The 14370-nt window shown below is 41.6% G+C and overlaps 1 protein-coding gene across 3 annotated transcripts in view; it reads right to left on the minus strand.

Moving 5' to 3' along the window:
- Nucleotides 1-3: 3 nt before the first annotated feature.
- LOC127419784 (protein tyrosine phosphatase domain-containing protein 1-like) overlaps nt 4-14370 on the minus strand; it is a 33139-nt gene continuing 18772 nt past the window's right edge. For all 3 annotated transcript variants that reach the window (XM_051661510.1, XM_051661509.1, XM_051661508.1), the window contains 6 exons: nt 8081-8199; nt 7055-7192; nt 3998-5049; nt 2959-3141; nt 595-705; nt 4-517 (listed from right to left, as the gene is read on the minus strand). In XM_051661510.1, the coding sequence (XP_051517470.1) occupies nt 410-517; nt 595-705; nt 2959-3141; nt 3998-5049; nt 7055-7192; nt 8081-8093 (1605 nt within the window). In that variant the 5' untranslated portion in view covers nt 8094-8199 and the 3' untranslated portion in view covers nt 4-409. The remainder of the gene's footprint in view (nt 518-594; nt 706-2958; nt 3142-3997; nt 5050-7054; nt 7193-8080; nt 8200-14370) is intronic.

The raw sequence follows: 14370 nt of genomic DNA on the forward strand, positions 1-14370 counted from the left end.
TTGCAAATAGTTGGACAAACTTGGTACAAAAATTAGAAGGTGCAATGCTTTTCTTAGCAACATGGCACATAATATAGAGTATTTTTTTTTTTTTTCCCATCAAAACATAATTTACAATATAACATGTATTTTTCAACTTTTACAAAGGGTAGCGGTATAATTTGGTCTACCCCTTTTTAGATTCCTTATCTGAACCCAGAATCCAAATAAGAGCCAAAGCCTTTAAAACATCAATCTTCCCTTAACAGCTCTTTTCAGTCCTGTGCTAAGCTTTATCGGTTACTTAAAAACTACCTGTGTAGACACAGATGTAAAGTGCAGGGCTTGTCTTTGATCATGGACAAAGATGTAAATTAACTTAATTATGTTTGTAGTTAAGGTATTGTTTAGTTAGCTATAGTTATCTACATCACACCTCAAACTCGTTCATTGCAGCTGATCTCAAAAGATGCAGAACAAGCTTCAAGACCTTTCTCATGATCTCATGGACGCTAGTCCCACCATCTGTGTTTTTCACCTAAAAAGAGTTTTATCAAAGTGAAATCATGAAATCACTGGATTGATTTAAACAGATTTTAGAATAACATACTGTACCTTTGTGAAAGCTTTGGTTGCTCGCTCTAGAAAAGCATTCTCAACTTCCTCTGGTATTGTGAAGAGATGAGCAAAACAGTCCAGAATGCACATCACCGTTTCTCTTGAAGCCTGATGGTGGCAATAAAATTAATTCACATTATGTAGCAAAATAAGTCTAATTGAGAATTGCGCATGCTGTGTTTAAGTCTTAAAATGTATTGATAATTTAGTGATGGCGATATTGGCCTTACCAAGTTGTTATCCAAAGTTAGATCACAGTTAAAGGTAAAGTGTGTAGTTTCTGTACCACCAAACGATATTGCAAAAATAGTGTTTTGATAGCGGCACAGAACTGCAGTGTTTACACTTTTTTGGAGGCTCGATCTTGGCTTACTTACAATTGCCTCTGTATATTAAGCTTGGATAAGAGAAAGTACACTGCCTGGCCAAAAAATTGTTGCATACTCTAATATTTCATTGGACCGCCTTTAGCTTTGATTGTGGCATGCATTCGACGTGGCATTGTTTCAACAACCTTATGCAACATCACAACATTTATTTCCATCCAGAGTTGCATTAATTTTTGGTCGAGATCTTGTATTGATGACAGGAGAGTTCAACCACTCCATAAAGTATTTTCCAGCACATCAAAAGATTTTCAAAGGGGTTAAGGTCAGGACTCTGTGGTGGCCAATTCATGTGTGAAAATGATTCCTCGTGTTCCCTGAACCACTCTTTCACAGTTTGAGCCCGATGATTCTTGGCATTGTTGTCCTGGAATATGCCTGTGCTGTCAGCGAAGATAAAATCCATTGATGGGATAACCTGGTCATTCAGTACATTCAGTACTCAACTGACTTTATTTTATTGCCACATAACGTTGCTGAGCCTAGACCTGACCAATTGAAGCAACCCCAGATCATAACACTGCCTCCAGAGGCTTGTACAGTGGGCACTATGTGCATCACTTCATGCACTTCCTTTCTTACCCTGAAGCGCCCATCACTTTGGAATAGGCTAAATCTGGACTCATAAAGACCACATGACCTTTTTCCATTGCTCCACAGTCCAATCTTTATGCTCCCTAGCAAATTGAAGTCATTTTTCCGATTAGCCTCACTAACATGTGGCTTTCTTGTGGCCACACAGATGTTTAGTCCCAATCCTGTACGTTTTCATCACATTGTGCATGTGGAAATGCTTGCTTTCCCTATTAAACATAGCCGTGAGTTCTACTGTCAATTTTTTACGATGTGACTTCAAGCATTTTAGTGATCTCCGATCACGATCATTCAAGATGTTTTCCTGACCACATTTCTTCCACAAAGCTGACCATTCACCACTATCCTTCCAGGTTTTAATAATGTGTTGGTCAGTTCTTAACCCAATTCCAGTTATTTCAGCAATCTCAGTTGTTTTCTTTGCTTGATGCAGGCCAGTAATTTGCCCCTTCTGAAACACAGTAACATCTTTTCACGACCACGGGATACGTCTTCCGACATGGTTGTTTAAGAAATGAGAAGCTTCACACTGCATCAGTTAGGGTTAAAAGAATTGTTGCCAGCTGAAGCATATTAATCACTGCAATAATGAGCCAATCACAGGCTCTTAAGTATCTGCTTATTTAAATCCAAACGGCGACTTTTTCTTCTTTTTTTTTTTTTTGGCCAGGCATTGTGTAATCATTGAAAAAATTACTCACTTTACTTTTAAATCATAGTCTAAAGGCTCTATTTTCATACCCACATTATTCAAAATGTTATGGTATATGACCGTGCGCTACATCTTATCCAAATTTTGTGAGAACGCTGAATCTATGTGCAATATTCATGCCTTGGCAATGCGCAACTGGCGTGGATATACGGGACGTATCTGTGGGCAAACAGTGGGTGTATTCACAAAAATATACGGGAGGTCCATGTAAATGAAGTGGCACAAAGTCTAATTTAAGTAAGGCATTGCGCTTAAAATCTCTGAGAACCACCTTATAATTTAGGAGGCGACATTCAATTAACCGCAACGAACACAGCCTTTTCCATGCGTATATAAACAGCATGTCAAAGAGGTATACCTGATGTTCACGAAGGACACAATTACTGCACAAAATAACGTTAGACACAAATGGTCAATATTTTTATTGCTTACTACCTACCAACATCTTATGAATGAGCTGTCTTTATATCACTTACGCTTTGCATGCACAATTTTACCAACCCAATTACGTAAGACTTAGTCATACTTGCATGATTACACCAAAACTTCATGGCCATGCCCACTGACTTTGCGCATTTGGCGTATCACATAGCTCTGTTCTGGAAACTTGGCGGTCTTAAAATAGGGTCCTAAATGTTATTTTACAACAGATCAGAAATTAAATCATACCCTATCTAGGCTATTGAGGACAGTTTTGGCATCCTGATTGGCCTTTTCCAGTATGTGAACATCATAAGCTGAGATGACTGGTTCCTTGAGCTGCTCCAGCCACGACCACATGATTCCAGAAAGAATAAACGGGTCTCTTTCCAAACACAGTCGCTCCCATGCACCCTGGTAATTAAGATCTGTCTGTGGAGAGGAACAAACACATGTACCAATTCTGCATCCAAAAGACAAAAAAAAAAAAAAAAAAAAAAAATTGTTGTAGCTTGTTTGTTTAGAACATACATTATCCAAAATAACCTAATGCATTGGATCACAACTAGGTGCATCTCATCATTATAAAAGCCCATCATCCAGAGTTGCTTGTCTTCACCAATACTGCAAGGAAGGCTCAGAGAGAGAGAGCAGGCAAACTAGGACATGTTCTTTACATGCTGAAAACATTGAAGGGCTGGGATACAGAGTTGGAGTGAAGACCAGAGCCCCCTAGGACTCCATGTCTATTAAGGCCCAGACCAAGACAAATGTCTGTTGGTCACAGAATCAGTCTGTTCTTTTTAATGAACTGAAAGAGAAAATGCTGAATGGATTGCAGCATTTATTTCGAACAGGGAGCCACTTTGTACAGTGGCTGAGTGACCATTCAGCCCTGTGATTTCTCTGTAAGGGGGAAGATACATCACTGATCTGTGGTTGAGGTAGATATCACCTGTAATACTTTGGAAATAGACTGTGATCTTGTCTGAGACCATAAGCCAAGACACAGACCAATGACAAGAGACTGAGTAATGATCCTTGTGAGTGAAGACCCTTGTGGTCTCAAGACCAGAAGATCAAGACTTCAACTCTGCTGGGATACTGCAGTGCCCTTTTAAATAGTTTCCCAAAAACAAGCCATGGATCATTTCCTACTGCACAGGAAGAAGAGAGCACTCATGTCTGGACAAAGGGAAGAGATAAAGTTCTTTAAGACACCACTGCTCCTCCCCCCTCAGCCTTCCTAGACTGGTATACCTTTTAGTACATCAGTACTTGCACTTACCTGCCAAGTGGACACCTTCTGAATATGTTCCTTGTCTCCATCCTGCTCAAGGTCTACCGCAAGGGACTGAGCAACCAAGATACGACGTGAGTCCAGAGACAACTCGGACTGGATGGTGATGAAGGGCACCTCTGAATGGTCTTTCTCCTCATTTTTAGTCCCTTCATGATCAGCGCTTGGCTTGGGGTCTTTCTTCCAGAATGAAAGTACTGCACTGATGCTTCTGGTGTTTTTCGTATCTGAAACACCTAGAGACTGGCTTCGCTGCAGGACAGACTGCCTCCTCTTTTTCAACAGTGGAGATCCTTCCTGCTGGTCCATAAAAGTTTTCAGCTCCCATATATTGTTGGTTGAACTGTAGATGGGACTATCCTTGCAAGTGCCCAGAGAAGATGCAGCATAGTTTAGGGAAACACTGTTGAAAGCTTCTAACTGACTGCTGATGTTAGAGGAGTGAATGGTGGCTAAGACACTAAGAGGGTTATTGGAGAGGTTTAGAGATTCAGCTAACCTCTTTAGGTCAGAATCACTGTAACTAAGGCTCTTACGGACATAGTAAAGAGGTTGTGACTTCTCTCTATTGACTCGGGGTAAACCTGGAAGACGAGGTTTGATCATAGTGATCTCATTTCCCGTAATTTCACTGTTGAATGGATACATTGCATTTTCATTAAAAATTCTCTCTACCACAGGTGTGATGTCAGGAACCTCAACAATGTCCTCCTCAATAACCTGACGATTCTCTGCAATGTCCAATAGAAGTCTGCAAATGAAGGGGACCAGCTTTGGTATGTATCTTAACTGCCGAGCCTCATATCCATGTAGCATATGTTTTTGGCGGATCAAGTATTGTGAAAGAGTAACAGGGGGAGCTCTCGGCTCAGCGTTAACAAACAAATTCCGTAGCGGAACAAGGAACTGAGCAAATTGCCTCACGCACTGTAGCTGTCCTCTTGTCTGGATAGAGTTTGATCGTTTTGCTCGTACCAATAGAATGGCTTCATCTGCTGTCATCCGTGAGGTAAACACCAAGAAGCAGGCTAGCAACACACCTAAGACAACAAATTGTATAAAAGTAAGTAGTCATTCAGCATAGTAAGTAGTCCTTTTGCATACACTTTCATCCAAAGTGGCTTACAGAACCACTTTTACAGGGACAATCCCTCTGGAGCAACCTGAGATAAATGCCTTGTTCAAGGGCACAATGATGATTAGGGCTGCACAATTTGGACAAAAAGTCTTTTTGCAATTATTTTGAAAAATATTGTGATTGCGATATGAACTGTGGTATGATAAACAAAAAACTAGTAAGTAATTCCCTACGACCAAAATGTGGTAATGTTTTGCCATGTTCTGCTAATAAAAAGACTCTTTATGGGCTACACTTGATTCCTCTTAAGTGTCCTCTTAAAAAGAACCAAACTCAGACCTTTTTCCACTTCAGCCACCAATAAATAAATAAATAAATAAAACAATGAAACAAAGAGAAAAAAAAATGTCTTCTTCGTATTCACACTGTACCTGTCCACTGTGTACCTGTTTTTGTCCACTTCGTGATAGTGTCTCAGCCCACTATTCATCATTATTTTTTTAAACCCAGTCAACTTGAATATTATATTATGGTTTTATAATATTATATTGATTATTATTATTATACAATAGTAATATACTATGTAGTATTACTGTAATAAAAGCTTAACTTGCATGGGGCATTGCTATGCAGTTCAGTTAAACCAAAAATTTCTAAACAGTCAAGCTATTTTTTGACAACATCTGTATGAAGAGTTTGTGTGTAGCTGGGTTCACAACAGCTGCATAATCGTGCTCCTCATTTTAACATCTCCACCTCTATGGGGTGTATTATTTGTATTTGGAATTAAGCAAAAATGAAAATAAAGTAAATCTGCAATGCTTTTATATACAATGCACTCAGCACTTGTAATCAAACGGAACTGAACTCGGAGCCAGTGCCAGCCCTACAGTACCTAATTAGTGACATAAGCCACTGCAAAGGGCCCCATGACCACCAGGGGGCCCCCTACCACGGGATCAGTGTAGCCAAATAATTATTTGCACTAAGTGTAAAAAGCATTGGCCACACAGTCTGGCTATATACACAGCAACAGTCCGATTTACTGGTGTGGCAACATTAGTAAGACTTTATGTCATTAGTAAGAATTTTCTGTGTGGGCAGGTCTGCCTTTTGCCAAATTTCACTCTTCTCCCAATATCCATCCCATGTAGGCGAAAACAGACAGTGGCTGTACGCTGTCAGAGAGTCGTTTATTTTAAATAAAAATTAACACAAAAGGTCTTAATAAAATGTCTAAGTGGAGTGTGATATAACTGAAAGTAAACACAGTGAATGGTTTGGTTTAGGTAGTCAGGGGGGTGGCCGGTCGCAAACATGCTTTTCCTCGTCTGGAACATGTGGGGGTGGCGGATTTTTCCAGCAGCTTGGCATACAGTGAGGGTCATGATGCATGCACGGGGAAGAGAACGGTCGCTCTAAAGCCCACCGCATTTAAAGGCAGGAGTGACGAGGCCCCGTTACACAACAAATTGGGTGCGTTTCGTACTGCTGCCAGCGATGTATTTACGTTCCGTTGACCGTCACAGTACTTATACTACATACACTGAATATGTTGATATATTATATACAGACTATACACTATAATACACTTCTGTGCAAATCGTATCTGCCACATTTTACAACAGGGTGCAAATAGCATGCGCCACTATTTACACTAAGTGTACTGTATATAGCATCTACCTTACCTTTATTTGGTAATTTAATTATTTCTTATTCTTTTGCACAGTCTTGGAATTTCATTTAATTACAGTTAATAATTAATTTGTGCATAAGATTGATGTTTTTGGTTAGTTAATTTTTTTTAATTATTTTATTTTTGTAGTTCTAAAGCTTTACCTATGCTAATAAAATGCAATTTTTTTCTAACAGTGTATGCCACACCCCAGAAAGATGCCACCAACACTCTCCTACATTTTTGCTGCTAATTACATTATATATGTTTTATGAACAAAACAGCACTATACCTGTTCTTCCAAGCCCCGCATGGCAGTGAACAGCCATTTTACCTTCTTGGATGGCAAAAGACATGACTTTCACCATATCCAAGATTGTCATGAGAGAGGTCACACCATAATCATTCCATCTAAAGTTGTAAAAATAAACTAAAACAGAGCGAGAAGAGTTACTTCATAACATGTAAACATAAGAACAGTCACAGCTTAAAATTTTGTTTTTCTTGTGTCAATAACATTATTTATCTTACCTCACATTACACAGACACTAAAGGCTGGATTACAGGACACAACTTTAACCCCGATTTTCAGTTGGACCGAGTTGGTGCTAGTCTGCACTAGTAAATGCTAGTCAGCTCCAGTCTGCAGATTTTCAGACAGTCTGAGAAAATCACGTAGTATATGATAGGTACCGAATCTGATTTCTTACACTTCAACTATGAGGAGAGTCTAGTCGGAGGATATAAAATATTTTATATTTTTGAGATGTTCATCCATGACTACAGAGGAAACCTTGTAGCGTATGATGCTCCACAACTCAAATCTGAAGTCACACAGTGAATAACCAATGGAAATCGAGCGTGCAGGGCCACAAAGCACAAGAAATGGATATGACAAACAAGAACTCAAGTGGAGTTTAATTTTTAACGTCACTTACCTCCAACTCATGTTGCAGTGTCTAGAGACCATACTTGCCACATCTTCCCACCCTAGACAGCAACCTAAATGTACTCTGAACACAGAATAGCAACAACAACAGTCCATATCCATGTTTGTTTACATCTGTCATGCATCTACTAGAACTGGCGGCACATGTTCCTGTGTACATTTGTGTGATCCCCAGTGATCTTGTGTGTGATGTCCAGTTTTTGTCTGTAGCAATTTTCAAAGACGGTAAGTGTGTGATGCCTACAATATTTTGATCTGTTTTTAAAAGTTGTGTAGTGTAATTCAGCCTTAAATCTTATTGATGCAGAAATTTCAAAGTTTACAGGAATCAACTATGGAGACAATGCACAAATGGAAAGTGTTACTCACTGCCAGCCTCCATGAATATCTCTGGTTGGTAAGTGAATCCACTCTCTGCCTCAAGCGGTTTTCCACAGCTGGCATGCTCACCAGGGCATTGGAGATTAATAAGTGTCTTCAAGCCACATCTTAACATGAAGATACACTGAATTAGAAGAGATTATCAAGCACAATACCCACAGGGCTCTATTTTCATGAAAGTGCTAGGAGCAGCGCAACGACCTTGCGTAACGATATATCTAATTTTCGTGAGAGCGCTAATTCTAAGCAAAATTTTCGTGCCAGCACAAAACGCAAGTGGGTATGGGTGGGAGTGTTTGCGCTATCTGTGGGTGTATGCGTGCAAACTGTGGGTGTGTTATATGTTAATGTAGTGAATCAAAGCGCAATTTGTTATTTTCATTAGGAATAGGTCATTGTGCTAAGACGTTTCAAAAGCATGTCTGTTTTCAAGGCAAAGACTAAACTCAGTTCCTGCATTTGCAGTTTGGGGTTTCCACTAGCAGGTGATAATAAAGTTAATTTCAAAACTATAAAACTATAAAATATAGTGGAACATCAAATGACATCCCTGACAATCACTGTTGAAGCCATTTTATGACTATTTAAAAAAAAAAAAAAAAGATTTGTGTTAAACTTTCATGGTTTATTTTTCAAATGTTATTATTATTATTATTACTATGTTTAATATGTTTTAGTATTTATTATCTAGTTTGTATTAATATTTTCCACCTGTTGTCACAGAGTGATTTTTAAGTCACTGCAAAAGAGGACAGTGGAAGTTGGAAAGGGTAAAATGTTTGGATTTTATGTGAGGTGGTTATATATGATTTTTTGACCACTCCGTTATTTTGATTATATTTTCATTTCATACACATTGCAACCCACACAACCTAAGGCCCCTTTGCACATCATCACCTGATCCTCTCTCATTTTTGATCAGACTCTAGAACTGCCAGTCAGCTGTCAACAAAGCTGACTTAATTTCAGTCATCCCTTGGCATACTTGCTCTGACAGAAATATGGATACGACCAGAGGATACTGCAACACCCTCTGCCCTCTCCAATAACTTCTCTCACACCCCTCGTCAGACCGGTAGGGGTGGGGAAACAGGTTTGCTCATTCCAAACAACTGGACATTTTCACCTCTCTTCTCACTATGCAACAATAACTTATTTGAATTCACTACAACGCAACCCAGAAAAATTCATGTTGTTGTTGTACATTGTCCTTTAGATCAGCTGGCTAACTTCCTTGAGGAGCTTGATGTCCTGCTATCCTCATTCCCTGAAGTTGGCAGCCCACTTGTGGTTCTTGGTGATTTCAACATTTACCTAGACAAGCCCCTGGCTGCCAAACTTCATGCTTTTCAGGTCTTGTTCAACCTGAAACAACTTTGCACTACTGCAATGCACAGAATGAGCAACCAGCTGGATCTAATTTTTATGCATAACTGTACCACTAACAAAGATCTTCTTACCCCTTTACATGTCTCTGATCATTACATTGTTAAATTTATCATGACACTTCCATCTAGACTACAACATACTTCTCTGGTTTCCTTTCGTCGGAAACCTCTGCTCTCTCTAACTCACCCACCTTTCCATTGTTGTCTCTACCTCTCTTCCCTCACAAAATCTATTTTCCTCTGGATATAAACAGTGCTATGGACACTATATTCTCCACTTTAACAACTTGACTAGACAGCATTTGTCCTCTCCTTTCCAGGTCAGCACATGCGACACCCTCCAACCCCTGGCTCTGATGTTCTTTGTGAACATCGGACTGATCTCAGTGCAGCTAAGAGGAAATGGTGCAAATCTATAAATTCTGCAGATCTGAGTAAGTATCAGTCTCTGATTTCTTCCTTCTCGGTAAATGTCTCCTCTGCAAAAGCTTCCTATTATCAGAACAAAATCAGCAGCACTACAGACACTCTCATATTATTAATGACATTTAATACACTCCTCTGCCCATACACTAATAAACTGCGTTGAGTATTTCTGTAACTGCTGACCTCTTGGGATTTTCATGCACAAGTCTCCAGAGTTTACTCAGAATGGTGCCAAAAAAAACAAAAAAACACAGTGAGCGGCAGTTCTGCAGGCAGAAATGCCTTGTTGATGAGAGAGGTCAGAGAACAGCCGGACTGGTTCAGCAGAATAGAATAGGATCTCAGAATGCACATGTCGAACCTTAAGGTGGATGGGCTACAACAGCAGAAGACCATGTCGGGAACTTTTTAAAGACCATAGTGTTCCTAATAAAGTTCTCAGTGAGTGCATATACCCTCACGGAGCACTTTATTTGGATGCTATTCTTCTCACTACAATTGTACAGAGTGGTTATCTGAGTTACTGTAGCCATTCTGTCAGCTCAAACAAGTCTGGTCATTCTCCATTGACCTCTTTCAAAAAGAATCCGTTTCCGCCCACAGAACTGCTGCTCACTGGATGTTTTTGGCACCATTCTGAGGAAACTCTAGAGACTGTTGTGTGAAAATTTGCAGTGCACTGCTGCCACACGACTGGCTGATTAGAAATCACATGAATAAGTAGGTAAACAGGTGTTCCTAATACATTTCTCAGAGAATATATATAAATATATATATAGTAAGGGACTCGACATGGAGGCGAAGGTAGAATCCATATGCAAGAAGTTTATTACAATCAGCAAACAAATCCAAGACACAAGGCAGAGACGTAATCGTAGAAGCAGGCAAAGTAGTCGTTACACAGGTAATCAGTCCAACCAGGCAAACAGAGCAAAACAGATTCAAAAATCGGTAATCCAGTAAAACAGGCACAATGGTCATAACAAGTAGACAATGAAACAGGCAATGAGAATAACGCTTGATAAGGCAGTGAAACTGGAAATACTTTGCAAAGTCACAATGGAGAAGCATGGCTATTTATATAGTACAAACAGGAAGTCACCACAGAAGAAACAGTATAGTGTTAGTATTCGGGAGAGGGCTCCCTCTGGTGGTCGGCTGAAGGGATACCAGCCTCATTCGTTACAGAACCCCCCCCCACCATGAACAACTCCCGGTGTTCTTCTTCTGGGTCGTCCCCTTGGTCGTGGTGCAGGACAATTCGGATGCGCTCGGTGGAAGTCATGGATCAATGATGGGTCCAGAATGTCCTTGGCGGCTACCCAAGATCTCTCTTCTGGTCCATAACCTTCCCAGTCCACCAGGTACTGCATCTGGCCCCCTTGACGACGGGAGTCTATGATCTCTCTGACCATGTAAGCACGTGATCTGTCTATCTCCAATGGAGGAGGAGGCTCAGGATCCGTGGTTCCAGGGCCAGATGTTGGGTGGACAGGTTTCAACAATGACACATGAAAGGAAGGAGAGATGCGGTAGTTAGCAGGTAGCTCCAGTCAGTAAGTTACAGGATTGATTTGTCTTACAATTCTGAACGGACCAACATACCTGGGGCTGAGTTTCCTGCAGGGTAGCCACAACTTGAGGTCTCGTGTAGATAGCCAGACTCTCTGGCCAGGTTGATAGTCGGGGTGGGGATGCCTCCGATCAGCTTGGATCTGTTGGGCCCAGACGGCCTGCTGCAATCTGACGTGCGCACTGTCCCACACTTGCTCGCTCTGCCTGATCCAGTCATCCACCGCTGGCACTGTAGAGGTTTCACCCGACCAAGGGAACATAGGAGGTTGGTAGCCCAGCACACATTAGAAGGGAGTGAGTCCAGTAGATGAGTGCATGAGGGAGTTCTGGGCATATTCAGCTCATGGGAGGAAGTCGCTCCATCTCTGTTGTTCTCGACTGCAGTAAGACCTGAGGTATCTGCCGATTTCCTGGTTTAGTCTCTCTACCTGTCCGTTTGCCTGCGGCATGATAACCAGATATGAGACTGACATTGATGTCCAGTTGTTTACAGAAACCCTGCCAGACTCTGGAAGTGAACTGTGGTCCCCGGTCAGACACTATGTCTTCTGGCAGACCATAGATCCTGAAAACTTGGTGGAACAGAGCGTTAGTGGTTTCCATGGCAGTGGTTAGACCTTTCATGGGGATTAGTCTGCATGACTTAGAGAAACGATCAATGATAACAAAGATGGTGGTATACTCATTGGAGTTTGGCAGATCAGTGATGAAGTCAACGGACAGGTGGGACCAGGGTCTCTGAGGGATAGGCAGTGGCTATAGCAGGCCGGCTGGCAGTTCTCTGGGGGTTTTAGACTTTGCACAAACTTGACATGCTTTATTGTATGCAGTGACATAAATAATGATTGAAGGCCACCAAAATGAGTTACGTACCAGGCTTATAGTTTTCTGGATGCCAGGGTGTCCAGTGCTGAGGGAGGTATGAATCCATTGGATTGTTCTTTGGCGTAGAGCACGTGGTACATAATGTTTTGTTGGAGGGCATTCAGGTGGTGCAGGGTCTGCTTGTTGGGCTCTTTGGATCTCTTCCATGTTATCCCAGCTTTTGGGTGCGATGATGACAGAAGGTGGGAGTATAGATTTGTTTTGAGGTATGTTGTGAAGGGGATCATGATGACGGGAGAGAGCATCAGTTTTGCAGTTCTTATTGCCAGGGCGGTAGGTGACTGTGAATTGGAACCTTGTAAAGAAGAGTGACCATCGGGCTTGTCGTGGATTCAGACGTTTTGCTCCCTTGATGTATTTGAGGTTCTTATTGTCGGTGACTACTTGGAATGGATGGACAGAACCTTCAAGCCAGTGGTGCCACTCTTCTAGCGCAGCCTTCATGGAGAGTAGTTCTTTATTTCCAGCATCATAGTTCCTTTCAACTGAGTTCAGTTTACGGGAAAAGAAAGCACAGGGATAAAGTTTACCAGGGTTACCGTGGCGTTGAGAGAGCACCGCCCCTATGGCACAGTCTGAAGCATCCACTTCTACAATGAACAGTTGGTTAGGATCTGGGTGCTTGAGAATGGGGGTGGTCGTGAAACTTGTCTTGAGAGTATCGAAGGCCTTTTGAGCAGAGTCACTCCACGGTAGCTTGGGTGGTTTTCCCTTGAGTAATGACGTTAAAGGAGCAGAGATGAGACTGTAGTTGTGGATTAACCGCCTGTAGAAGTTCGCAAATCCCAGGAAACGTTGTAGCTCCTTAACAGTGTTGGGTCTTGGCCACTCTGTGACCGCCAGGATCTTGGAATCATCCATCTCAACGCCTTTATGACTGATGATATACCCTAAGAATGTTGTATGGATAATGTGGAACTCACACTTCTCTGCTTTCACATAGAGTTGGTGTTTCAGAAGGCGGGAGGGGACCATTTTAACGTCTTTGTGTTGTGCTTTACCTTGGGAGTATATGAGTATGTCGTCAATGTAGGCGATGACACTTCTGTTGAGGAGGTCTCTGAAGATCTCATTGATGAATGACTGGAACACAGCTGGTGCATTGGCCAGGCCATAAGGCATCACCTGGTATTCGTAGTGCCCCCTAGTGGTGATAAATGTGGTTTTCCACTCGTCTCCCTCTCTAATACGAATCAAGTTGTATGCGCTTCTCAAATCCAGTTTTGTGTAGATGTGTGCTTCACATAGTTGTTGTAGGGCAGACGGAACAAGAGGGAGTGGGTACCTGTACTTGATATTCACTGTGTTCAATCCACGGTAGTCAATGCATGGACTGAGCCCTCCATCTTTCTTCTCAACGAAGAAGAAGCCTGCTGCAGCTGGTGAGGTGGAAGGATGAATGAACCCTGAAGCTAAAGCCTCTTCGACATAAGTCTCCATGGCCATGGTTTCAGGTCTTGACAATGGATAGGCTTTGCTCCTAGGGGGTGCCATGTTGGGTAGTAACTCAACAGCGCAGTCCCATGGATGATGAGGGGGTAATTGTGTAGCCTTGTTTTTGCTGAATACCTCAGAATTCAGAATATTCCCTCAGGACCTTGACTTGAGCCTGGTTCTCAGGACTTTTGACGCTGGTAGTCAAACATGGCATGGTGACTGTGACATGAATACAATTAGACTGACAATAATCTGACCATTGTTTAAACTCACCCTGTTTCCAGGAGATGATGGGATCATGGATAGCCAGCCATGGGTGACCCAGGATGAGATGAGTCAATGACATAGAGAGATATGATCTATGTGTGAAACAATCCAACCCGTAGTGTCACTGGAACAGTTTGGTGAGTGATGCCTGTGCCTATAGGTGCATTATTCACAGCAGTAATGTTAATGGTGGGTATACAAGGTACTGTAGGGATATGGAGTTCTCGTACTAGACCTTGGTGAATTAAATTCACAGCAGCCCCTGAGTCGACAAGTGCAGAAACAGATTTCAGTTTATCA

The sequence above is a fragment of the Myxocyprinus asiaticus genome, chromosome 29 (genome assembly GCF_019703515.2).
Source record: "Myxocyprinus asiaticus isolate MX2 ecotype Aquarium Trade chromosome 29, UBuf_Myxa_2, whole genome shotgun sequence".
In the NCBI taxonomy this organism is placed as follows: domain Eukaryota; kingdom Metazoa; phylum Chordata; class Actinopteri; order Cypriniformes; family Catostomidae; genus Myxocyprinus; species Myxocyprinus asiaticus.